The sequence below is a fragment of the Phalacrocorax carbo genome, chromosome 13 (assembly GCF_963921805.1).
Source record: "Phalacrocorax carbo chromosome 13, bPhaCar2.1, whole genome shotgun sequence".
In the NCBI taxonomy this organism is placed as follows: Eukaryota; Metazoa; Chordata; class Aves; order Suliformes; family Phalacrocoracidae; genus Phalacrocorax; species Phalacrocorax carbo.
Window position 1 is genome coordinate 17,690,294 of NC_087525.1, and position 26,707 is coordinate 17,717,000.

The 26,707-nt window shown below is 45.9% G+C and overlaps 1 protein-coding gene across 2 annotated transcripts; it reads left to right on the top strand.

Moving 5' to 3' along the window:
- Positions 1-1,272: 1,272 nt before the first annotated feature.
- DUSP29 (dual specificity phosphatase 29) lies at positions 1,273-26,645 on the top strand. Of its 2 annotated transcripts, XM_064465003.1 has the most exons (4): positions 1,273-1,406; positions 10,298-10,511; positions 20,463-20,683; positions 25,626-26,645. In XM_064465003.1, exons 2-4 carry the CDS (start codon positions 10,336-10,338, stop codon positions 25,871-25,873), a joined length of 645 nt encoding a protein of 214 aa, XP_064321073.1. In that variant the 5' UTR covers positions 1,273-1,406; positions 10,298-10,335; the 3' UTR covers positions 25,874-26,645. The 2 variants fall into 2 exon arrangements, with proteins under 2 accessions (XP_064321073.1, XP_064321074.1); XM_064465004.1 differs by lacking the exons at positions 1,273-1,406; positions 10,298-10,511 and adding an exon at positions 10,716-10,789.
- Positions 26,646-26,707: the final 62 nt, after the last annotated feature.

Sequence of the window (26,707 nt, forward strand, 5' to 3'; positions counted from 1 at the left end):
AATTAATGGCACCTACTGTAGGGCTCAGATACTTTGGAAAAAACACTTAGGCAACCTGGAGCTTTGGTCAGGCACAGGCGTTTGCAGTCAGATGACTGCCTCTGTTCTTATAAGAGATGAAAAAGGTTCCACAGTGCGTATACACCAACAACCAGCTGCTTTCTGCATGCGCTGGGGTGAGAGCACTGCAAGCCAGGAAGGCAAGTGGTGCCCACAGGTCTGCTCAGAGGTCATTTCCAAGATGGTCATCTCAACAGAAGGGGCCAGGAGGCCTCAAAAAGCGGGTGCAGAGACCAGCGGGCTTCTTCCCAGTATCATGCACTTGTCCTGACTGGTCTCTTTGCCTCCTCCCCCAGGCAGGAGGCAATGGATCTGAGGAATTTCCCCTGAGAAACATCAATACTCACGTGACAGCTGGAGCTTCTTGTGTCATTGCAAGCCTGGCTCCAGCAGCACCGAAATCTCATTACTCCTAATGAAGTTGTCCGAGTTGGCAACACTGACAAATGGTTTGCTGCAGAACAAACGCCTGGGGAGAGGATATTGTGTACCCGCTCCTTGCACGTGGTCACTGATCCCTCCAGCAGACAGCCCTGTGGGCCATCAAGGTCACCGCTCCTGCAGCGGACCAAGTGCTGGTGTGGAAGCGGTGTGGCTCTGACACCGGGGAAGCCAGATCTGATCGGTGATGCATCTGGCCGTGGTTTACCACAGAAAGTTTTAGCCTTTCTGCAGCAGGAAGGCACGGAACTTTTCAGGACACTTTTTAGGAAAGTAGGGAGTTTTTCAAAGGCTGCAGAGTGTACCTCCACCTTTTTTTGGCGAGCTGCGCCCGTGCCACCAGAGCTGAACACCACATCGCTTCCTCAGAAAAAGGCATTTCAGAAGTCAGATGGATACTGAGAGCGGCAGCGCTGGAGGAAACCGAGACAGTAGGTAGGGGAAGGTGGCTTTCTGGCGCTGCACGCGCGGGAGGTGAGGATCTTGCCAGGACGCCGCCTCTCCTGTAGTGCCAGCGCCGCATCGCCTGTGCACGGCGTGACAGAAAACAGCAGAGCAATGCTCCTAACCCACATAGCATCGCGCTTGACAAGGGGATAAGAAGATAGAAGATGAGGGTTGGGTTGTTTTTTTTTTTATCATAGTCAACACGCAGGCATCACACACTCTTAGTCATACCGAGGCTAAGTAGCTAAATTGCCAGGTTTAATGTTTCAGGTCACATCAGGGAATAGTTTTACCAGCAGATGTAAAGATCATCCTTTGGAGTGGGTAGCACTCAAGGTCAGAGTCAGCAAATCCTCCTCTAAAAATAGGCTCTAGTTGCAAAGTGAGTAAGATTTCTTTTATCGTTCTGCTGCACTTCGCAGGACCCAGCTACCTAGAGCACCCACCTAAGCTTACAGGTAAGGCTAAGCAACGTATGTTTTCTGCTGTACTTCTTGTGCTCCTTTTCTTCCTGTTATAACTGAGTTTAGTACACCAGGGAGAGGACTGAGGGCTAGCAAACTTCCTAAGGTAACTGATAACTTCATAAACTTGTTGCGGGGGCAGAGGGGGGAACCAGCTTAAAACTATTGCAGAGTCAAACAGGTTCTGAAAGTATAATTTATCTTTTTTTTTTTTTAAATTGGTTGTGTTACAGAAATGACTTTATAAAATAGAAAACGAGGTGCCAGAACTCTATTTATCTTAGAGATAATTTCAATTTAAATGTTTAAAGTTAGGAATAAAAAGGCAAATTTTCAAGCTTTTGTAACATCTCTCCCTTAATGTTTTACTTATTCTTTGATTATTGCTCCACCCTCTAGTCAAATCTAACTTTTCCAATTGAATTATAATTCATAGAACGGTTTGGGCTGGAAGGGATGTTCCACCCTCCCTGGGATGGGGCAGCCACAGCCTGTGCCAGCACCTTGCCACCCTCACAGTGAAGAGGTTCTCTCAGATGATGCCACGTTTTAAGTTTCTTTGGGCACACTCATAATATTTAATGAATTCTCAGCTTAATCTGCTTTAAATTAACCAGTTCAGTCAACAATAAAGAATGAGGGAAAAAATAAGTTTTTAAAAAGTCGTGGCTTAGAAATCCATTGAAAGAGCTGGTTAGTTATGAATATTCACAGCAGGAGGGTCTGGGAAATAACTGCATCGAGGCTATGATACTTCTGGTTTTAAACTCCTTAAAGACAAATGCATTAGATGAACTATTTTACAGTCCCTGAACGCTTCAAGTATAAGAATGCAGGGGCGAAATAAACGAACTGAAGTGAATGACAGCTCTTGGTGAAGACAAGGACAGGACTAAGGAACACAGGATTGTATTATTCTTCACCTAAGTACACTGCAGGTACCCTGGGGATTTGCAGTTTTGGATGTGCAACACACTGATTAGTTGTTTTGGGGCTCTTTTAGAGAACAATTTTTTTGAAGGACTTACTCCTCCTCCCTCCCAAGAAGTATTTGTACAAAATCAATTTTTTTTTTGTCTAGTATTAGGGGAAAAAGCCACCCGAGGAACGTTTGCAGCACCGTACCTCACTGCAGTACCCTGGGGCGCGGCAGGCCAGGTCACACAGGAAAGCACGCAGCTCGGCACGGCTACTGCCAGCACTGGGGGCCCGAGCAAAATGTCACGGGGACGGCATATCAAGGAGCACCATTTTAAATTCGTTTAGTTAAATCATTCAACAAAGCCAGCTTTTGCTACTGCAGCTAACCAGCTCTCAGCTCAACTGATGTACCTCGAGTCACGAAACACTTAGAAACCAAAGCGCTGTTTACCCTCCTCCCAAGTGCAAACACTGTGCTCCAGACAGCATGTGCCTTGGCTTCTGCAAGGAGAACTTTCCAGTTTATAAAACAGCCCTCTGCTTAGTCATACTCGAGCAGGATAAGTACTTTTTCACCCTGAAGGGAGGTATGTACCTGGCATGCTGGCTGGAAATGGAAGAACAAAACATTTCTTAAGAATTCAGGCACTTGCTCAATAGATCCTCCCTCACTACTTCTGAAGACCCTCAGTCCTTAGATCTGATTTTTGTCTCCCTTCGGCACCGAGACAGTGCTGGCCTGGGGACAGATTACTAACCTGGATTCAAGCCTTTTGCACAGTTTTTAGAAAGCGTAGGAGAATGGGCATTCTCTGTCCTTACCTTCTCCCAGGTACTTGCACACGCTTGTTACAGTCGCTGTTTCTCCACAAAGGTCTTATCTAAGATAGTTATTAAACAGAAAGTAGTAAATAAAAACAAAAGCATTATTTTTGCAGTTGTCCGGAAGCCAGGAAGGTCTCAGGTTTGGACCCCATGGAAGATACATGTCCTCTGATTTCAGTGATGTTGAATTCCACCTGATAAATAAACACAGTCAAACAAGTCACCTCTCCATACAACATCAGAAAAGAAAATGGGGATTATTTCTCAATAACAAGCACTTCATGCACAAAAATTATTTCTTAGTCATAATTACAGGCGCTTTTTCTCTACTTTATTGTTCTTTCAAATTTACTGTTCATGGCAGTAGATAAATTCAAGTCTCCAGGCTTGAGGGTCAAACCACCTACTAATTTCAAGGGTACCATGTTATCTCCTGCTGCCCTGGTGTGGGCATAAGGTCTACTGGAAATGTCACTACTTCTCATGAAAGGCCCAGAGCTGACAGACAGATAGCCTGCTTGGGTTAATTTCTTTCCCTCCCTTGGCATCTTGAAAAAAAAACTTAAGCTTTCATAGCTCCGCTCCTTTTTCAGAGCTCTCATAAGGGAAGAGGTAGGAAGCAAAATCCTAAATTCTTCAAACAGGAATAAGATCGAAATCTGCCTCCACATTTACAAATAGGTTATATATTTAGGTGTTTGCTGGATGCTGGAAACTTTTCATTCCCAGCTAAACCAGAAGAATTTGCAATTGGTTGGTATTCTCAGGGACAAGTAGCTTTTAGACAACTCTGAGTACAAAACCAAGGCTGGTACGCTTGTGTACTCCAAATTAAATTTAATAAATCCAGCATCAAAAGCCCCACTAGCACAGGTGACTGATGTCACATGGGCTGGGAGAACTCCCAAGGGCAGGAAACAGGGGTGGTAAAGAATTTAAACTGTTCTGCTACATAAATATGGACTGAAGCAGGCATTAAGGCAAGGAAGCCCTGTGCCCGTGTCGGGCAGGACAGAACAGCTAACAGGATTGCAGTTGTTCCTTCTGAAGGAAAGAGTGAAGAAAATTGTCTTCCGTCTCCATTTTCCTTCCCACCCCTTATTTGCCTAGCCCCTCTCGCTGCACACCAGCGCCATCGGGCTCTGACCTTACTGAGCATCCATAGCTTCGGGCGCGCAAACACAGCTACACATTGGCAGCCGGAGCGCGCGGGCCTGGGGCAACCGCAGCGGGGCAGGACCCCCCCGCGGCAGGGAGGGGCGCAGAAAAGAATGGGAGGGGGTACGTAGGGCCTTGCAGACGACAAAGGCAAATGCAATCCTCTTCTATATGTGTCTGCTTCTGTCTTTTTTTCTTTCATTTAAAAAAGAAAACATCTCTGCAGCTGACTTAGATCCTAACTCCCAGGCATAAATCTTGCCAAGTTGTTTGGCATCTTTATACACAGCACATTGAGCCAAAAATATTAAGAAACATAGTATTTTGTTATGTAGATAATGACTTATAGCTTTCAGACTCAAAGTACTCAGAAACTTCCACCACATCTGGAAAGCCAGCGTTAGAAACGCACACACCACCGCCGAAGCTCTGACGTCCACCTCTAGATATGAACCTCAGCTCCTCCCCCCATCTGTGGGATTACGAAGCTGTGGAGCTCATGACTGACGTTTCTAATGTTTCTAAAAAGCATTAACAAACCCCCTACAGATTTTGGGGCAGGGGTGGCACATCCCTCCAATTGAACAAATTTGAAAATGGGCCATTATGTTCTGTGAATTCCCAGGGCTTTCCTGAAATTTTGGGTTAATTTGAGTAGTTCAAGGGACTCAGAACAAGGTGCAGAAAGGAAGTCTTTCACTGCCGTATCACCGCTCCAGCCACTAGACTGTGTTCACTCTCTGAATTAAACAGCAGATAGACTGGTAGGTTTTCCCCTTTTTTTTTTTTTTTTTTTAAATCCCTTGCACTTTCTTCCCTCCCTCCCTGTTTTGTTAGAAATAAAATTTTAAAAAGCTAAAGAACTCTATAAGAAATTCCATTTGGCAGCTGTAGAGAGGATAGTGAACATAAAGAAGAGATTCCTTCGCTGTGCCTAATGCATGCTGCTTATCCAAATTAGCCACACAATTACTTCTATCAATGCAAAAATAGTTTAATTTTTTTTTTCTAGTGCACAGCACTCAAGAACGACTTAAAACGCAGTATAATTTGCCACAGTGTATGTCCTGAAGTGGCTCACTAATGAAAAGAGGATTAACTCCCCATTATTTTGAATTACCATTTTGTGAAATCACTAACAATATTTTCATTTATATATGTATAACCCAAGGGGGAGAAATATTCCAGCCATCCAAGTGATTAACAAATAAAATTCATTAGATAACGTGCAGTTTGGCCTTATTTATGAAGAGAAAGATTAGGGCATAAAAATGCAGATGACTGAATTTTTATCATCCTTGTTCTGATAAGGACTGAAGTCCGTGACAGCATAATGGGTGAGCGCCGGCAGTTAGGAGCTACGGTCACCCGCCGGGTCGAGACGCGGATCCCGCAGACCGTCAGGCTTAGCAGACAGCATCCCGCAGGCTTGAGCACCGGAGCGTGGCCCCAGTGGGGGCACCTGGCGCCCGGCTGCTGCCCAGCCACCGCGGGGTGGGCGCAGAGAGGGGACGGGAAGGTCCCAGCCGCCCGCAAAGCCTGGCCTCGGCGTAGCGCAGCAGGGAGCAAGAGCGAGCCGTGGCTTGGGCACGGGGCGAGTGGGACGAGCCGCAGGTCGCCCTGCCCCGCTGGAAGGGAACTCCTGGCCCCGGCGGCAGGGCTCCATCCCTCGCTACGCCCCGAGACTGGGCTCAGACCTTCCTGCCGAGGAGAACCTCTCTGGGGCAACGGCAGCTCCTGCTAGCTGACTCCTCTTCATCCCTCCCCCGTGAAATAAGACAGGCTGTCCTGTTGCTGGAGCTGCACGTCCAGGAGCAAGCAGGGTGCAGAGCCCCTTATGCAAAGGGCGTGAGGACTGTCCCTACTCCAGAGAGCTTTCCCATCCGGGGCTGCGTGTCCCCAGCACAGGGCCGTGCCACGAAGCGATTGCCAAGCTGGTACAGGAAAGCTGCACCGGTGCATCGTTCAGCCTGCACGAACTAGTCTATAAGACAAAGCATTTTAGCCCAAACGAAGCACCGCAAGGGGTGGGGGACTGCTCCAACGAGCCTGTGCAGGGGTAACCCCGCAATCTGTCTGCCATCCAACCATGCCAGGTAAACACCCTGCTCCCCTCCCCAGAGGTCCGCAAAAGAAAACTGAGCTTTCCCTGCCTGGGCTCCTGCTAGGCAGTCATCCCTATATAGACGGTCATCCTTATATCCACAGCAGCATAAGAACAACCTCCAAAAAAACCCCAAACCCACCATCCGATCCACTTTTCAATTTTTAATCTGAGAGGGCAGGTGTAGGGAACAGTCCTCCCTCAGCTCCGTTTGGGGCACACAGAACAGTTGGGAAGAGATGAGGTCGGACATCTTTGGTTCCTGGAAAGAAACAAGCCTTTCTGTCTTTCTCCCTGCAACCAAATGCTTCATGGCAATTAATTCCAGAGCTCAAGTAGTAAACTAGGCCCTTTCCCCCACCTTCCCCTCCTCCTAGTTAAACTCTGTTGCTTCTTACTTAGTCTACAGTCAAATCTGAAATACATATTTTATTAGAGGAATTTCAACTGATGCTTTCCTGTGCTTTAATTCAATTTAAAAATCCCTGCAGCAGATAACATTGGCAAGGCATAAAAGAACATAGCTTACTTAAAAGTTCAGGGAGCACACGGCTTCCCAGGACAGACAGAAACGAGTATTTCTCAGCAAAGGTCTAACTTTCTGAGTGCTAGCCAAGCTTAAAACTGAGCCGGTGTTACAGTACCTCAAACGATCACTTGCAGACGTAATTGCCCTGTTTTGAGGTCTGCACTCTACAAGCAGGACTACTGGTGTGACCAATCAACGCGCCGTGGCCACCGAGTGGGATTATTGATTACATTGCTTTCTCTTCTTCCCTTCATTTCCTCCCCTCCCATTTTATGAAGCCGTGAATAAAAGCAGAGTCAGTCCTTCAGCATCAAGGCAGCAGGCTCTCAGTTAGGATAATTCCTTACTAGACAAACAGCAGTTCTTATCAAGTTCTAGATAACAGCCTATTCACTCCCAAAGTGATTTGTATCTCTGACAGTCTGACATTATCTACACTGTTGAGTCTGCATGTAGAATTAGCATAGCTCTGGCACGCGAGGGAGAAAGGCTCAACGAGGGAACGGCACTGGGGGCACAGAGTCGGGACTTGGTGCTACTCAGAGGCACGCAAGACCAAGCCCAAGGTAAATTTGCCAGAAGCTGGAATTCTCGGAGCCCTTTACAAATCTCAACAGAGGACCACTTAGCTAAACATCATCATCACGTTTTAGGAAGCTTGGCTGGAAGATAGATCCCCTTGCCAGTGAAAGCAAGCCAATTTTTGAACAAAGGTGTATACATGCCAAACAAAAACCGACTCCACAATCTTGCCTAGCTTTGGTGTAGGAAAACAGGAATCATTTGGCTTTTTCAAGATTTGCAGAGAAACAGAACATGACAGGCACAAAAGAGCCCAAACTGAGGAAACAAACCTCATGGGTACGCAGGATGTCAGTGAAAAATGGTCATCCTGCTTGCAGGAGAGCTCTACAACAGCTGCACGAAGGCACTAGCCAGATTTTTGTAATTAAAAGGACACAAACGTCACCAGCGGCCAACGCAAAAAATCGTGGGAGCCACTACAGGATTTGTTGCCTGCAAAAAAGGTTGATTTTTTGGCAGGCTGTACCCGCACACTTCATAAGATCACGCCCAACTCCACCCCTTCTCATTACAAGTCTCCTGCAGAACTGCAAGGTTCAACTTCTCCCTTCAAGGGGATGAGAGACAGGAGCCACCACTGCCCTGAGACGTCCGGCAGGAGAAACAAGACAGACCCAACACGGAGATGGAGCAGACAAGAGCGTCTGCGGCAGAAGGCTGGCAACAGGGGAGAAAGGGAAACTTGTTTTCAGAGTACAAGAGAGGAAGATGGTAAAGTGACAGCTGGCAACAGGGTAAATAGGAGACCAGGCATTCCTAGAGGTTTGCTGTAGTGTAAAGATCAGCTGCGTGAGCAGTTTAACTTCCTGCTGACAACTTGCAGAACAAAATGTGCTTTGCCTTCAGAAATGTGCAAATCCACAGAAGAAAACCGAAGGAGACATTACAACACCCACGTCCCTCACAATAACCCTCTGATGTTGTGCCTGGGTCTATGACATGAGTATTTGTCTGGTACTGTGCAAGTTCCAGTACTGTTAATCTGGGCCGAAGAGCTCTCAGTGCACCTTCACCCCTTGGCAACCACTCCCTTGTTTCTTCTTTACCGAGAATACACGGGTGCACTGTACCTTAGCTCCCCGCCTGCAAAATTTTCTTCAAGTAATCAAAAAATTAAAATAAATAATCTGAAAACCCCTTGAGCTAAACACACCGACACTGCATGCACGGTGATACCAGAGGGCAGTGCCACACCTGAGCTAAGCAGCGCAGCACCGCACTCTTGCAGCTGTACTGCACCTGCAGCAGCTGCTACGGTTGCTGCTGGTGCACGGGCTTCTGCGTCACGTGTATTTCACCGGGCTTTTACCTGAGATGCTTCAGCTGCCGGGGATTAGGAAAGCTAAACATGGATGCAAAAAAAGCACCTGTCCAAGAGACAAAGAGTATCCTTGCAAATGTATAGTTACCCGCCATGTCCTAAGGCAGAGTCTTCATAAAGGAATGGATGAGGGAGGCGTTGAGACTAAAGTTAGTCTCTGGCCTTTAACATCACTCACCAGCTCTGTGAAAACTTTACACTGCCCTTTGAGCTCCCGCTGCTCGTGGGGTCATTGCCGAGCTCCTGAGTAAGGCACAGCCTTGGGAAGCAGGGGGAGGAGGGAGACCACCTAACTGGGCTGTAACTGTTGACTCTACAGCCGAGGGAGGCAAACTCTACAGGGGAAAGTCTAAATCAGGACAGCAGCTGAAGAAATCACAGCAAACAGTAGCAAATCTGGAGCGTCACGAGATGTGTAGAGCTGTCACCAAAGGATTCAATACTAGCAGGTAGCTCAAACACACAGGACATAAAGGGTGTCTGTTCTCAGCAACACAGCTCTGACAACATGGCCAGGCAAAGGGCAACATGAGTAATACTCTGATTTTAGCTAAAGGATAGCATTGCTCCATTGCTCCCTTCTATACTCTACGTTCATCAGTGCTTCTTCCTACCCACTTGGCATGTATGCATCTAGGTTAAAGAAAAGAGCGAACCTGAAAAGAAGGAAATCCTCGAGGCCATCCTGGCTAAAAAGGTATTTTGTCAGTCAGTCAGTGGTGCTGCTGAAAGGCAACCTCCCATTCCTGGAAACAGCCTACGAGGTTCAGCGTGCAGGGCTGCGTTAAGATCTTGAAAGAGTAGAAACGTACACCCAGCATTCACTGGAATGGACACTTCTAATTCCCCTGAGTTGCTGAAAATCACATAAAGGAGAAGCCTTTAGGAGATTGATGATTAATCACAGAATCCCAGGCTGGGAGGGACCTCAGGGATCATCTAGTCCAACCTTTCTAGGCAGAGCCCAGTCTAGACAAGATGGCCCAGCACCCTGTCCAGCCGACTCTTAAAGGTGTCCAACGTGGCCGAGTCGACCCCTTCCCTGTGGAGATTATTCCAATGGTGACTGCCCTCACTGTGAAAAATTTTCCTCTCGTGTCCAATGCGAATCTCCCCAAGACCAGCCTGTGTCCACCCCCCTTGTCCTCTCAATGGGACTCCAGTGGATTTTCTAGGAAACAAGTTCCTAGCAGAGACCAAACTTTGGTGATCACAAACCTTTTGCTTTTGTTCCCGCTGCTGGTGAGCTCGTCCAGCAAGGTATTCCTCACCTACTTCAAGGGAGGCAGAAATCCAGGTGTGACTCTGCATCTGCCACAGAGCAGGTACCTCTGTCTCACACCATGCCCAGTCACACCTGGCCAGTGCCGCTCCCAGTGTCCCACAACCGGAGCAGAACTCGCTTGCTTTGTGCTTAACGTTCCCTTTTGGTTGCGTTCCAGATTCTTGCACATCCTGAGCACACTAATCCACGGACAAGATGTCATCAGCAGGTTTGAACGCTGGGAAGAAAAATGCATACAGAGCAATTAAAGTAGATCCTGATGAGGATTACTGTACCCCAGGTGCATTTGAATTGGAGCGACTCTTCTGGAAAGGATGCCCGAAGTACACTCACGTCAACGAAGTCTGGCCCAACCTCTACATAGGAGATGAGTAAGTGTGTACATAGTACCTATACATAGCGGATGAGTAAGTGTACGTAGTGCATCTCCTCTACATAGGGGATGACTAAGCTGTACCAAGTACAGCTCACCAACAAAGCGGGGTGTTTCTTTCCTCCCCCTACCCATTCACTAGTATTTAGCAGTGGTGATGTGATCTGATGAGCTTAGTGACAGATGCCAGAGTTCAGCAGAGCAATCGGAGCCTGCCATGGCCCTTGCAGATACAGGCACACAGCGTTGGTTGCTGCTGCTTCAAGCAAGTGCTGGGTAAGTGCAGCAGGGTCTACTGTTAAAGCTTGACTAACAGGAGCAGTTGTGGCATCAGCGTAGGATGCAGAGGCTGAAGCTAGTCATGATCTATTTTTAAATGTCTCATTTCAAGGAGGAATTTGTCATTTATTGCTGAGTGAAAGTCCTGCCACAGTTACACTGACAGAAAAGCATGGCCTAGATGTGTAGGACCACAGCTTAGGTTGGCTTAAGCCTAAAATGTAATTCTTGAGAGGTGACTGAAGAGACAGCTCAACCCTCAGTAGTATTTCTGCATTTCCAAGGCTGTGCTTGTGCACATGGAGTACTCTGCATTTCCAAATTGCTCAAGAGATTAAAACAGACAGAAACCCATGGAAGACAAAGCTACAGAGATGTGTCTCTCTGATCAGACCAAGTGTGATTTGGAAGAAAAAAACAGCCACCAAACCCACAAAACAGACTTAGCTCTGCTGAGCCCAGGACTAAGCTAGAAACAGCCTATTCTGACAAGCAGAGATGACTGCTGCAGCAGGGAGACATGCCACCAGAAAATCCCCCAACCTGACCCCTCAGCAGAGCAAGGGACCTTTTCTTACCCCTCAGGCATTACTGGTCCCCTTCCCATTTTCCTCCACACCCTGTGCTAACATGACATTTCTTTTACATCATCACTATAAGGCACAAGCAGGAGCCCCACTGGCTGCAAAGTTCTCAATAATTTCTTTAAAAGGTCCTAAAATTCATCTGTTGCCAGCTTATAAAAGAGGAAAGATATACAGCCTTGAAAGTTACACGACTCCCAATATCATCAACCAATTACTTCTGCGGCGCCAGAGGCAACAGAAAGACACACAGAGCTCTGGGCTTTAACCAAGCTGGGTCTCCCACGTTTGGAGACTGGGAGGGGAGGTGGAAATTGTTTTAAGCCGTGGGAAGAGCCTGGCCAAACAACTCGGCAACAAAGGAAAGGGGGGTTGAGTTGTCCTCTTCCCATCTTACCCTGCCCCTCTTCTCAGATATTTCTAACTTAAGGTTCTGTGTAAAGAACAGCCTCTTCTGGCATTTATTGCCTACTTCAGTGTTCAAAAATCACCAGCAGAATTATTCTGAATGAATTTCTCTCTTAACTCTGTGACGAAGCTACAGCTCTGCCCTCTGAGCAAAGGGATCTAACGAGACAACGGGCCTTTGGACAGCCAGCCTCTAAGCCCAGGACACCAGCCACTGACTTTCATGCCACCATTCCCGTAGCAGTGACCTGTTACACCTTGTATTTAATAAATGGTAGGAGGCTCAACTCTGAGTACAATATGAACCTGCACTGTACAAACCAACCAGAGGAACAGAACAAGACACTTGAGAGGTACTTGGAGCTACACCCACTTACACTTATTTCTGCAGCGGACAGGTCTTAAGTCAGGAGGAAAAGCAACTGTGCTTCAAGGGGAAAGAAGTCCCCCACACGACCCAGACAAAAGAATGAGAAAGCCAACAGAGAAGGAGAAAAGTGGGCAGCCAGTGGGGGGTCAACAGAAGTAAAACTTCACCAGAAAAAGAGGCTCCCTGCAAGAGACCCACTGGTCAGCCAGATACGGGCAAATGTGACAACCAGTAGCAGAAACCCCAGACAGAACCGGGCTGCAGGCAAGATGCAGCTTTCACTACCAGAGCTGAAACGTGATCTGAAGCAGGCAAAGTCCAGGCACCTCTGTATCTTTCCTCAGCCAGCTCCACATCTTACTGCTGACCAACAGCTTCCCCCCTTCAGTGTGGCAGGGGTTTTTGCATTGTTTTATTTTAAGATCTTGCTGTAGCACTGGTCGCCAAAGAGCTGCCATGGAGACGTGAACAGATGTTGGGTGTTTTTGCATCCTTAGCCATGCTAAATTAAGGTTGATCTTGAAAGAATTTAGTGGAGCTCATCAACAAAATCAAGTGAACACACACGCAGAGTTTATCTTCAGAGCCTTCACATCTGTGCTTGATTCCTGCCTCCTGCATTTACAAGGTTAACAGGACTTGTGACTGCTTATGGAAATGCTAATTAATTACCCTGACTACGTAACCACATCTTCCTTCTAATGCAATACAGGCTATCAAGGAGCCCTGTGAGGCCACTCAATCCTTTTGTTACAAGGCTTTGCTGCAGATGTTGCCCAGAGGCAATGAAATCTCCAGGAGCCTGTCAGGCCCTGAATAATCAAAGCCTCAAAATATAACATGCTGTGTTCTGCTCCAATTGAAATTTTCCTCCATCAAGTTCCAAGGACTTTTAAAGACTAGACACTGGAACTTGCGGGAGACAGCCCAGTGATAGGAATAAAACATGCTTTGCCAAGATTTTGATTCATCTGCTACCAGGATTAGTGCTTGCATGTATCCTCCTTACATCCAGAAGCCTTCTAAAGGGACAGAAAGCAGCTTTGTCTTGCCTCTTTCTTTCACTGGTCACCAGGTTACTTCCATGGGCAGTTTTACTGGCTAATCCCAAGCCTGCTTGGTTCACCGCAATCACATGGAAAATCTCTGCCAGCTACGCAGCTTTTAGTTTCTCCTTACAGCTCTTCATCTCAGGTAATAAAAACAACCACTGATCTTCATAGTTCCACGTCTCTGAATTTCAAAGCATATTTTAGCTGAAGACAAAGGCCTCCCAAGATTTTGTTTTCCTCTTAACCATCCTCTAGCTCTCATTAGGATCTAAGGCCTGATCATAATTTCAGGTCTTTCTGTGTTCTCAAACTACATCCCAAGGAAAAGGAGTCTGGAGTCTAATTCCTTACAGGTTAAAAATGAAAAATATTTTTTCTGGATAAGCAGCTGAACTGAGCTTGCACTTCAAGAAAGATATGGTCTGTGTTTGTCCCACTAGAGCCCCCGGGCTCATGGTCTTGGGAACCAACACAGGGCAGGTTCAACAAGACACGTGAGTAACTCAGACCTAGATGGGAGTATATGATAATTAAAATATATAACTAAACTTCAGATATATACCTAACCGAACTTATTGTCACCTCTTCCCTTGCTCCAGAACAACAATACAGGGCGGCTTTTTCCAAGTGACTAAGTAGAAAGACAATTTATACTGATCTAGAAGAAAACAGACGGGACTCACTGAGGGTAGCAAATAGTTACCTCCCACTGTTTAGCATTATGAACTCCTCGGATCTACACCAGTATTAATCATACAAAAATAGGAGCATGTGCAGATTTAGATTGTAACAACACTCCTGAGGACATAGTTTCAACTCCATTAGTACGAGACTCCGCCAATTGTAACAGCAGTTTAACAATCCAGAAAATCAGATCTGTAACACCGGACCATAAACCTCCTAACGCAGCAACGGCTTCCAAGCCCAGTAACGCTTCCCCACACACCACCTCTGTCTACAGGTGATCTCTAACACTTGGTGAGCAACTGAAGGCAAGACTGGGAACTGACTGGCTACATCACAGTGCTTGATGCCTTTGCTGTACAGAAAGCAGAGATGTTTCCTGTACCTAGGCTGTATCACTTACAAAAACAACATCCGCTGTTTTAGGCTAGAGGAAAATGGACTAACTCTTTTTCTACCACATATTATGAAGATCCTGTTCAGTATTTTCAGTGGTACCTAAAAATTCTTCTAATTCACACTGAACAGGAGGTATCCACAGAAACGGAGCAACACCTCAGAAGGAAAAGGGAATACAACGCTACAGGATCTCTAGATTCCCTCGTGCTGGAGTTACCAAAGGAAATTGGGTCAGTATTATTGGAAATTCTCAACATCTCTCCTCAAGGAGAGAAAGAGAGAAAACTGCCAGATTTTCTTAAGAAAGCACCAGTATTGCCTATATTGAGGAAGCTTCTCTCTGACACTGACCATCTGGTAAATTATCATCCTGCATCAAGCCTTCCTTCAGTGTTTAAGAAAAAGGAGAATTCGAGAGACACGATTCCTCTTCTAGTAACATGTTGCCTCAGATCTCCTTGTGTTTTGTCAATCTGGGTCACATCAATCGGTAGCTTTAACAGTCTACACTGAAACACGTTTGCATTGCTCAGCCTTCGCAACGAAGCTTAGGAGGATTGGCTCTACTTCGAGCTGCCTGGTTGACCACACCAGCTGGAGGTGCTGGCTTACCTGTGGAGGGAGCCGCTCTGCCCACACCCTCCGGCGGCCTTTTGGAGGATTACTTCCCTTCCTTTAGATGCACTTGGTCGCCATCACGAGCTGTCTTCTCTTCCCTTTGGTTAGCTGCTTTTAATAGACTTAATACTTGATGTGGAGGTGCAGGCTGCAGTGCCTGCCAATTGCTTTTCCCTCTCTTCCAGCCCCACTGGTTTGGGCATCTTCCTGGTGAAAGCAGCTGGGGGCTCAGCTTGTTATGAGAGTATTTTTGAAAAGAGAGAGGAGGGATTTGGTACGCTGGAGACAGCGACTTGAAAGGAAGGATTTTCATTCACCTTATGTCTACTTACACTGCTGCTTCCAGAAGGCGGCAGAGTTTGCTACAGCACTTGCTTTTAATCCCATGAATCTGAGCTTTAAAACTGACAGCAGGCACAGTTAAAGTCTTCAACAAGCCCTTTTGCTGCCCTTGCACAACCCAGGACATGCAAATAGTCTTTTGGGAACCATCTGAAAATGGATGACGTTTTTGTTTAGGTCAGTTCTCCCTCTTGGTGACAGTCTGTTACTATCAATATATCCCTATGTGGAAGTGATTTTATCTCCAATTTTCACCATTTAGATGGCATTCCCTTATCAAAGTACTCCCCCGTGCCTCAGAACTTTAAAAACATGTTTATGAGCCTATCTGTTCCTTCAGTAAATGCAGGGACTGATTCAGCAAAGCACTCAGCTTTTTCTTAAAAATACATGTTTTTTTTAATAGTTAAAATGTCATAGAGTCAGAATGGTTTGGGCAGGGACATCTTCCACTGACCAGGCTGCTCAAAGCCCCATCGAACCTGGCCTTGAGCACTGCCAGGGATGGGGCAGCCACATCTTCCCTGGGCAGCCTGTGCCAGCACCTCACCACCCTCACAGTGAAGAATTTCTTCCTTGTATCTAATCTAAATCTACCCTCTTTCAGCTTAAAGCCATCACCCCTTGTCCTATCCCTACATGCCCATGTGAAAAGTCCCTCTCCAGCTTTCTTGTACCCCTTCAGGTACTGGAAGGCTGCAATAAGGTCTCCCTGCAGTCTTCTCTTCTCCAGCTGAACAACCCCGACTCTCCCAGCCTGGCCTCATAGGAGGGAAAAAGAGGAATATTGTTAGCTTGACTATTAATCTCTGGTAGTGAGCCAATTGCAAGGGAAAAAGAATCTGTGCCATTCCTAGCTGAAAGTGAACTAGAAATAAGAGTTATAAATCCTGCAGTGAAGTATATGATTCATACACCCCTGAACGATCCTATGCTCTTAGTCACCTCAACCAATCAGATATTTGCAGATATTTATGCTTGATTTATTCCTTCCTTTCATCTAAAATACCGATACCTCAGGCATTGGTAAAAACTGCAAAAACTGCACGGGGAAACCAAAAGCGTTCCCCATGGGACATAACCAGGGGTAGCATGCACGATGAAACACACAAAAAATGAGGCTCTGATTAAAGTAAACAGATAATGAGGGGTGCTTCCACAACAACATCTACACTAGATTCACTTGAGGCTGGAAAGCAAACTAGTCCTTCACACAAAGCTGGAGTTCGCTGATGGCCAAAGCCAGGCCAAGTAAATGCGTCGAGGGGCGCAGCAACATTTCCATTCAAGGCATATGGGTCCCCCCAGCTGAGGGCTTAACAGCCTGTTTCTTCTCTCTGTTAACCAGCAACCAGCGTGCCACAGACGCAGCGTGACCTCAGGTTTAACCGCCTGCACTACGGCGGTGTCGGAGGCTCAGCACAGGCCACCCTGCCCAGCAGTATTCATGATCAACGGGCAAGGTGAGAAGGCAGCTGACGGGAGCGAAAAGGCAGGCAGTCCCGTGTCAGTATGACAAGCGGTGGTCCAACTGCGCTGCCTGCCTAGCTCCTGGGGAAAGGTTTTATGAGAAAAAAAAAAAAAAGAGGAAATTTTTTTGAAGAACTGTAGAGGATCTTTTATGAAAACATAATTTTCAACTGCAAGACCAGGGGGATGGAGAGAAAGGAGAAAGAGGGAAAGTGCTTCCTAATCTCCCTGTCAAGTTTGGAACTGAGCACTCTTGCTCTTGACAGAGAGTAAGTGTCACTTCAGCTTTCTTCAAAGGATGCAGATGGTAAAGCCCAAGGCAGGTACCTCTTGCAGTCCAGTGAGCGCTATTCTGTATTGCGCAGTCACTGTTTTCTCAGGTCTCCACACAACATGTATTAGAAACCTTAGGAAAAGCTTTCCATAGCTAATATTGTCCAGGGTATCTGCTGGAAGGAAGGTGCCCGACGTCCTCTTTACAGACGACGTGCAATAGCTCAGCCTGCAGATTGTGCCACAGACCCACAGGACCTGCACTGACCCTGCCCCGCTCAGCCAGGGCAAATGTTTTACGTCTTGGTTCAGCTAACAGGTTCTACAAACACCTGCACGCAGCACAGGCCGAGTAGCTATTCCAGTGAAAATGTGGAGATCTTAACAGATTTGAGTGCTCAACACTGAGCATTCATTTTCCAGAAGTCGTCTGGATTAGCAACGTCAGCAGAAAGAAGAAAATGTGCATCCATATTATAAAGAAAAAGATTATACTGGGCAAGGTTACACTCAGTCCAAAATGATATTGCTGAATCAGTTTATATATCAAGCGTAATTAAAAAGCAGCTAACGTTTTAAAATCAGCGTATTCCAAGCATTGAGGAAAACAGTACAAATTCTTCAGTGCCCAGAAGAGCGGAGTAGATAACCCTGTGAGTATTTCCTTGGTACACTTACGACTTACTTCAAAAAGAAGAGATTTCACGGAAGATTATTTAGTTACATCTGTGCGTTTATGATGGGCTCTTTCCAACAGCATTCAAAGTTGATCCATTGCTGCTTCTCATTCCCCTTCCAGCCCAAGCCACGGGAAACAGAGCGAGCCAACAGAGTAACAGTGTGCATCTCCCCAAACCCCACCAGGCTAAGGACCAGGCAATGCTGGTGCAAACTGTGATGCAAAATGAACACCTAACTGCCTTGCCTTTATTTAAATAAAAAGGAGGAGGATTATTTTATCCCGGGCCTCAAATTCACAGTACGCAGCTAGAGGTAAGACTGGGAAGTGGAGGGGGAAGTTCCCAGGAGCTGGGCCACACTGAGCCGACTGCTTGTGCAGTTCGTGAACGACAGCATCCCATCTTGTGAATACCTACGGGAATACTGGGGCCGCTGAACACTTAAACGTGAACTCCTGAGACACAGAGCAAGGCTGTAAGTGTGCCCATCACACAAATGCAACAGAGGCACCCACTGTGTCAAAAGGCAATCTCTTGAAAACCTGATCAAGGAAACAGGAAAATTGGATTTCAGATGAATGCAAGTGTCAGATGTTAATGACTGTCATGTGACCTATTGACACTGTCCTTGTTGGAACAACTGCATCTCTTCCTCCAAAATGCTATTTATTAGCCTGAGCAGTGCTTGCAGAAACCTAAGTTTGGTAGTACCACAGTCCATCAAAACTTCTGTTTTTCCACTGAGGTCCTACTTGCTATTCAGCACTTGCAGGGGTTCTAGTTGAGCCCAGATCTCTGCCCTGAAACCATCAGCCTTCCACGGTTTGTTGGACAGATGTTTTGGACCAAGTCTGGTGAATGGAAAATGTATTTTCTCTATCCCAGCATCAGGGAGGCAAGACAAAGCAAGACTTAATTTGAAAGCAGAATCTGTAATTCACCTCAGGCACATCAAAACTAAGAGTTCTGCTCTTTGCAACCACCGCACCTTTACTCTTCAGCCAGGACATTTAATCTGCTTTTTAAGTACTGGTCATCCTTATGTTCCTTCAGTTCATCCTCCAGTTCAGTCCAGAACTGAAGTGCCTTTGCTAGCAAAGCGTATGGAGCATACCCACCCGAAGAGAATCCTAAGGCATGAGCCGTCTAAAGGGAGGGAGAAAAAGAAACATCTTTCTAGGTCAATCACTGCAACAAGAATACAATGGGAAAAAGCGAGCATTACTTAACCTGAGGCGAAGGTGGCAAGTCACAGCACTAGCAGCAAGATGCTGCTGCTTCTCTGTCCTCCGGAGTCAACTGAGCTTAGACAGGCATCACCACATTAACCCGAGTTTTTACTTAGTTTTTAAATCATCGCATAGGGGAGTTAGGACATTATTTCATAGCAAAGATGCCAGTAAAGTCAAGACATTATCATGCCTGACCAGAAAGGAATTTCTGCAGGGAGAAAGGTCTACTCAGAACAGCCAGTTATACCCTGAGTTTAATTTGAATCAGAAAGAGCACAGGTAAGACCTTCAGTATCCACATCCCAGTTAAATGCTCTAATCCCTGGGTTCTTGGCCACACAGAGGGGGATTTTGACTGTGACGGAGGCCGGGAAGGTGGGGTCAACTTCAAGCCATTCTGAGCTGCCATCACTAGAATTACGAAACACAACAGGTAGCTCCCTGGGCGACAGCAGCTGCGTTCACACATTGAAATGTTCAGGCAACGTTCACAGAGAGAGGTACTTTTGGTTGAAAAAAGCTCTTTCACATCATGCACCAATTCATTCACAGCAGCAGTAGTTACGTGAAAATACAGTAACAGAAAAAAGCCTCTGCAAATTTTTTGTAAAAAGCTCACTGCTTTTCCTAGGCACTAATGAAACTTGACAGCTTTTCCAGAACAAAACTTTCCAAAATTAAAACCTTTCTGTAATGGAGCAAAAAAGTTTTTACACACCCGTCCACAAACTCTGCACTGTGTGAGGAATTTCAGGCTGCTGGCAAGCACTTAGAGAGGGTATCGGCACACAAAAATCTAGGATTTCCTCTCTTATCCGACTTCCCCTGTCCAAAGGAAGAGAGGACAAGAACAAATTAGAATACTGAGCTAAATATATGACTTCCAGCTTTCACAGAAGGCTAATATCCAATTGCCATATCTAGTCCTTTTTGCTTTAGATGTCTGGTTTAACCAAATGTGACAGTAAAAGTAAACCTGATAGGGAGCTGTGACCACAGGAGGGTGATTTTCGAAATTATTTGTATTTTTAAAAACAGAAAAGGAGAAAAAAACCTCAGTACCTTCTTTTAGGGATGAAAAGCTTCTTTTTGATTCCCAGATTATCTTACTACTCACATACCCACGACTTTTTTATTAGTTTGGCAGTACCAATTGATGGGACAGAAGGGGAAAGCAGCATTCATGGGTCCTATTTCAAGTTCTGCCACTGATTTGCTTTTATGACTTTAAATAATTTATTCTATTTCTTTCTGTATCTCAAGTTTCTTCTTGTACAAGATGGATAGAAGCCAGTATTGCCTACATTACAAAGGTGCCAGGAAAATAAATTCATTTTCAGGGTGCTCTAAGGACCTGGGAGAGGTAGTTATGAAATCCAGAAAAATCATTTGCTCTGAATGACGGTATCTTAAGATCTTTACAATGGTAAATGATGCGCTTTTGAAGCATTATCAGTTTCATTAACATTTGGAACGTACCAAATCAGAGAATTTTTTTATTTCCTGTCTTGCTGGCTAAGAAGCTTCTTCACTTACATCACAGCTCTTGTTTTAACAGGAAAACTGCCTTAGATCGCTACAGCCTTGAGAAAGCAGGCTTCACCCACATCCTCAATGCGGCCCACGGTCAGCGGAACGTGGACACGGGACCGGAATACTATCACGACATGACTGTGGAGTACCATGGAGTGGAAGCAGACGATCTCCCCACTTTCAAGCTCAGCCAGTTCTTTTATTCAGCTTCTAAATTCATTGATAATGCACTTCAGGATGAAAGAAGTAAGGAGGATGCTGAAAATGGTTAAAAACAGTATAGTATTTACTCCATCTGATTATAAGCACAGTTCCACAGCATTCAGCTTTGTGGGAACGAACCAAGCCCAATACAGCTTAACAGAGAATATGAAACTCGTAGCACGGAACTGGTTTAAGAGAAGGCAGTGATGTAACTAGGACCTTTCTCATGGCAGAGCTAGTACCAGCCCGAAAGCCCCTTACCAAGCACTATTATCAAAGTCCGCATCACAGCTGGCATTAAGGTCTTCTGTCTGATAGAGGTTTTTTGTTGGGGATTTGACTCCTTCATAAACACATCAGAGACAATCAGACATTGCACAGGTTCCATGAATTAGCTGTCTTTTCCTCAGATTAGTCCCTATTAGGAAAGGTTTAATGAATATTGGTTGCACCGCGGTGAGAGTGGAACATGAGCACTCTGCAGAGGTTCCATGCTGCCAGTCTGCAGCATTAGATTCACTCTACAAATATAAAAACCACCTTCCTACCTGGCCATCAGATCCACCCCAAGCTGTAACAGATTTATCTTCTGCCATATTCGAAGCAGCAGGGGAGCGAAACAACTCTGACAGCAGAGATCTAGAAATATTTCATTAAACCCTTTGTAATTTCTCAGCTTGATTACTACAATTCATTATTTGCTGACCTCCAGCAGTGTTCTATCAGAAAGCTTTCCACTGATGTGAAGTGCTACAGCCTAGGCCTCACACTGGCTCTCAATGTTACTCCTACTCCTTCCCCCCACATGCCTTTTTTTTTTTTAAATCTCTACAGGATATTTTACCAGAAACCAGCTGAGAAGACTTTCCTGCTGACCTACAAAGACCTTAATATCAGAGGGTCACATATCAAGTTTCCAGCCTCGTGTCAGCTTCTGTTCTTGGCTGTTTAGCTCAGCTGTAGCCAGCTACTACCCGGCTTGCCCCCAGTAGCCAGGCAGGTCTTTACAATTTTGCCCTTTCAGCAAGCACAGTCTACAGCAACAGTCCCTTCCCTTGTTCAGGAGAAAGTCTTGAAAGCAGTTCAGTTTTAAAAATCAAAGTCCTAATAGCAGGAGAACCTGCTTCAGGAGCTTACTTGCTTGTGAAGAAAGGTACCTGGCATTTCAAAAAAGCCCATCTGAAGCAGTGCCTTTGGGAAGGAGCGGATAACTAACGCGCATCCCTGTCTAGCCATGGCTGGAGGCCAGAGGTCGGGATCAGACTGGAGTAGCTGAAATAAGAAATGCAGGCTCCCACGCTCCCGTCACCCTCCTGTTCCCCCAACACCTTCATCTGCTGCACGGAATAAGGAATTGAGCCCAAGGGAAGCAGCAAGGCTAGAAAACACACTTGCATCCCAATAAATATTGAGGCAGGGAAGAATTGGGGGGGGGGAAGCATCAACCTTTTCGTTTCAAAACCACATCAAAGTCCAGGAAGTTCCGAGACAGTATCAAGCACCAGTCCAGCACTGAAACACAGGATCACATCAAGGAGTGACTGGATGAGCTTTGACAAAACAAAGAAGCCACCTGCACTTAAGCAGATACTATCAACTGCAATGGCTTCTCTAGCTGCGCGCTGCCTGCCACCGTCACACGGTTTTTAAACAAGATAGCTACGGTCTTTTCTGACGGAGACCAATAAAATAATTACTGTAACACTCATGAAGAAAAAGAGCAAGCTCTTAACTTTCTCATGAGGGAAAAGTACACTCAACGTACATCTCCCACCCCAAAGATACGCGTAAAGGGGCACACGCTTGGCCACGAAGAGACTGAGGTTGAATGCACGACAATAGTGTTCCAATGCACATTTACAGAACAGAACGACTCCAGAAGTTAGACTAGACTGATGCCTTTTACACTTACAGGAGAAAAGACTAGAGGCAAGTAACTAGTGCTCTCCTCCAGCAACATAAACGCATTATTGGTGAATGCGTATGTAGTATGGAAAGGTGCTTCATATTCCTAGTGCCTCACGAAAGGACTATCTGCGTGCATCTTCCTGCCTGACAAATAGCATCCCAGGTTCCTAAACCTGACTGTAGAGTAAGTAACCAAGTACTTATCTCCAGTGGTTGTAACACGGGACTTGAGCATCTGGTGCTAAATACTTCTGATCAGTAACACCATCACGCTCGTTTGCTACTTTGCATTAGAACTGAGCAAATGCGAAGAGAGGGAAAAGGAGGGGAAAAGACGAAAGTTTCAACCTGTGTGACCAGAATGTATGTATTAATGAATCTGCATTGTTTGGGGAATGACCTTCAGCCGGCCAAGCGATCAAATTCATTGAATAGACGTCTTCACGCAATGCTTTTTGCTGGGAAGCTGCTCAATACAACCTGTTCAAGTAAGTTGTCGGGCAAATGAAGAAACTTCTCTTTCTGCAACAGGCCAGAAAGCTTGGCAATTTGGTTGCTGCCAAAACACAGTTCTAACACAGTAATTCTCACTTAACCTTGAAAATTTTTGTGACAGTGAAGAAACTCCCTGATCAGAGCAGTATTTGCAGGCTTTAAGCATGGGCAGATGGACTTCAGAACAGTAGAAGTAGCTCAGTTAGAGTAAGTTTTAGAGGCAGACTTGAACTGTTCATGATTATTCGTGCTGTCATTCAGCTGTGCATGAAGGCTTCCCAAAACATGCAGGACAAGCTTAAAATTTATACCAGTGAGGCCTGATTAACCTGAAAGGAAGACATTATTTTAAGAGGTTTTTAAGTTCCCTTCTATGCTACAGATTTAGTACTCATTCCCTTGGAGTCTTAGTTCCTCAGAACGTAGAGGGGAATATAATTTTTTTTCATGTGAAGATGTCATGGGAAAAAATACACCAAAGACTGAGATAAAAGCAACGTGAGAACATGAGACCGATACAAAGACCCAAGACACTTGACCATTCACCACTCCATCTGCCTCCGGACAGGGAGTGCCGCATCTAGACAGATTTTCAAGAAACACAAGCCCAAGCCAAGTGACCGAAATAGTTTGGGGACCTGTCACCACTCAGCAGACCTCTGGCTCTGTGCACTCACTTTTTGCCTTCAGCCACACCTTGAAGGATGTCAGCGGTCAGAATCAAACACCGCAAGAGCAGAGAGAGGGTTCAGACTGGTCCTTGCGTCAGAACTGAAGAGACTATGAAATAGTACAACAGGGACATGGCCTGCATTTAGCTGCCGGAGGCAGTCAGATCTTGGATATTCACACGCAGGAAAGGACAGCCTTCATTTTCCTACAACCAGGAGGCATTTCAGAAAATTGTACGGCCATTTTTTGCCTTTGTTAACGCAATAAAATAACTGTATGTTTTCTCCTAGATCCCCTGCATTTGCCACCCACATAAAGCAAAGCCTTCCTTGTCCTATCATGTATTTTATCACCTCAACAGCAACCCATTTACAAGGTGGGAAGCTCTAAAGTGAAGCATGAAGGGCCGAACAAATGAGAGTTTTCATCCGTTTCAAATATTTGCAGTAATAATAGAAGGGATTATCATTTTCCAGGAGAGGAAGAGGCACTTTTAGTTATCAGAGAGACTGGAATTTTGCCAAGATGCCTCTAAGACTATCTGCTGGGATTAGGATGCAGACTGTAACCATTAATCCTCTAGTGTTGGCAGTTCCTGATGCATCCGTTACACGGCAATGCTACCAGTGCCAAGCCATTCTCTTGTGCCTGGAAGCAAAGGAGTTAATCAGCAGGAGTCATGGCTTTGCACCCAACACTTCTCACTAGGCACAGCTAACAGAGATAAACTATTATTGGCCCTGATAGGACTCCTTTTTTTTTTTTTCCTGTGGCAATTCAGCTTAGCAGGGTGTTACAGAGTGCTCCAAATCTACTTCCTTCAGCAGCTCAGCCCTTTGTGAGACCCCCCCAAGGGCTCCGAATCATTTCGGGAAATCTTTTGAAGTGTTTCAAAACCTGTCAGTCAGACCTGAACCCACGTACTGTTCTCCTCCTCCACCCCCCAGACGCAGCGAACGGGGAAGGTTCCACTTTGGCTCACACCCTTGCTAGTACCTGAACCCAAGGACTCTCCGCCTCTGGAAGTCCAAAGTTAAACCAAGCCGTGTCACAAAGCTCAACCTTGCGGCACGTTTATTCAGAACTGAGAACTATTAGCAGAGACTCCGCATTCACGGTATCCGAGACAGGCCACTACTGCAGGGAGGTGGTCATACGAAACAGAGGCGGCGTGGGGGGGGAACGTTACTTTCATTCAACGCGACAGGCAAAGGGCGACTAGCCAGAGGTTTGTGAAGCTTTTCTCCCGTTTCAGAGGTGGTTTCTTTCTATCCCCCTGGTTACATGCTTAGGAACTTCTACGGTCCTTCTTATCCTCTGCCCTCAAAAAAACCCACCAAACATCACTGAGCCTTAAAAAAACCCCCTACAATTAGGTACGATTTACAGGTGAAGTATCTGGGCATAAAGTGCTGTGATCTAGATCTTGAAGGACATTATTGTCAGAACAAAAATAGAATTCAGTTAACTTGTGTGTCTAGCTGGTAGTATTGAGAAAGGCGCCTCCGTACACCCCATTTATCCTCACGGAAGGATGTTTCGATAGCATACCAAACCCTCCCCGCCCTTGTGCTTTGGTCATTGTGCCCAAACACAGAATTGCATGCACGCTGCTGGCGAGGCCCGCAAGATTAGACCGCAGCAGGGCTTGCTATGTCACTTAATGCAAGGCTGCAGCCCCCAGGCCTTCTCTGCAGCCTCTGCTCAAAGATGAACTTGAAGACACCTGGTTTAGGATTAAACGGGTGATCTCCAACGTAGAGGGCGTTCAGTTACTACAGTAAGACTTACAGCTTTGGTTTCCCCACCTGTAAAGCACTGGTAAGGGCCGCCAAAGCGCCAAACCTTCAGTGTCAAAGAAAGAAATTACCCAGCGTGACCTCCGCACCGTCTCTCTCTGTTTCCGCAGACAAGGTTCTGGTTCACTGCGCCATGGGTCGCAGCCGGTCCGCCACGCTGGTCTTGGCTTACCTGATGATTTACAAGAACATGACAGTGGTGGATGCCATTGAGCAAGTATCAAGACACCGATGCATCTTGCCAAACCGGGGCTTCTTGAAGCAGCTGAGAGAACTGGACATAGCGCTGGCGCTGCAGAGGAGGAACACCAAGAACAGCCGGCCGCCCGACGCCGAAGAGAACAGTGCCGCGGTCTAGCACTGTTCCTGGCAGCGTTGTGCTACTGGGAAAGCAGCTCCTTAAAAGGAGGGGAGGGGAAGGTGTAGTTAATTACAGTCACAAGGATCGTTTGTTATTTGGAAGGAAAAACAAAGTCATTTCAAACACTGTTAAGACGAGAAAGAAGGGAAGCCAAATTTAAACCCCATCATCTTTGAATGTTCCAGCCTTAGCAGAATTCTTTGAAAACATCAACAAATAAATTTTATCCTCTGTAAAAAAGCTTTTACGCTCAAAAGCAGGCCCAACTTAAAGAAAACCCTCTTCTAGCTGAGTACCCCCAAAATCCCGAACCTAATCCAAGCACATGGCCTTCAAAGGAGTGGAGCTAGGCATTGCTGAAGAAATTTTGCAGCAAAAATACTGAGATGGGAGCAGCACAGAGGAGTTGTTGGGTTTAGTCTCAAGAGTCCTGAAAGAATTCACAGGAGTTTGCCTTTTTGGGCTGTTTCCTGGCATCTCTTTTTCTTCTTTCACAGTAATAACTTAGGGCAGCACGGCGTTTAGAAAGCCTCCAGATGAGGATCAACTACCCAGCCTTCACAATGGACTTCGCAGCAGCCCATGCAAACTAGGAACAAAGCAAGACCCTAAAGGTCAGATGCATAAGGAGATAAAATGGACAATTCAAGGAGACACACACGTATGACATTTTAACGGTTTCAGTTTTGTTTTTCCTGAATGCTTTAACTGCCTGAATTTTGTAAAGTCCTATACATATGTATCCAAGTCAATTTACTAGTCCACAAAAAACCCCGAATCACAATGTGTAACAGTCTTTTTTTTTTCCCTGCACTTGGAAAAACTAACAGC

Coding starts and splice junctions, on each gene's coding strand:
- DUSP29 (XM_064465003.1), top strand. CDS start 10,336: ATGTCATCAGCAGGTTTGAACGCTGGGAAGAAAAATGCATACAGAGCA. Junction 10,512..20,462: donor AACCTCTACATAGGAGATGA/GTAAGTGTGTAC, acceptor TTGTTTTAACAG/GAAAACTGCCTTAGATCGCT. Junction 20,684..25,625: donor TGCACTTCAGGATGAAAGAA/GTAAGGAGGATG, acceptor CTGTTTCCGCAG/ACAAGGTTCTGGTTCACTGC.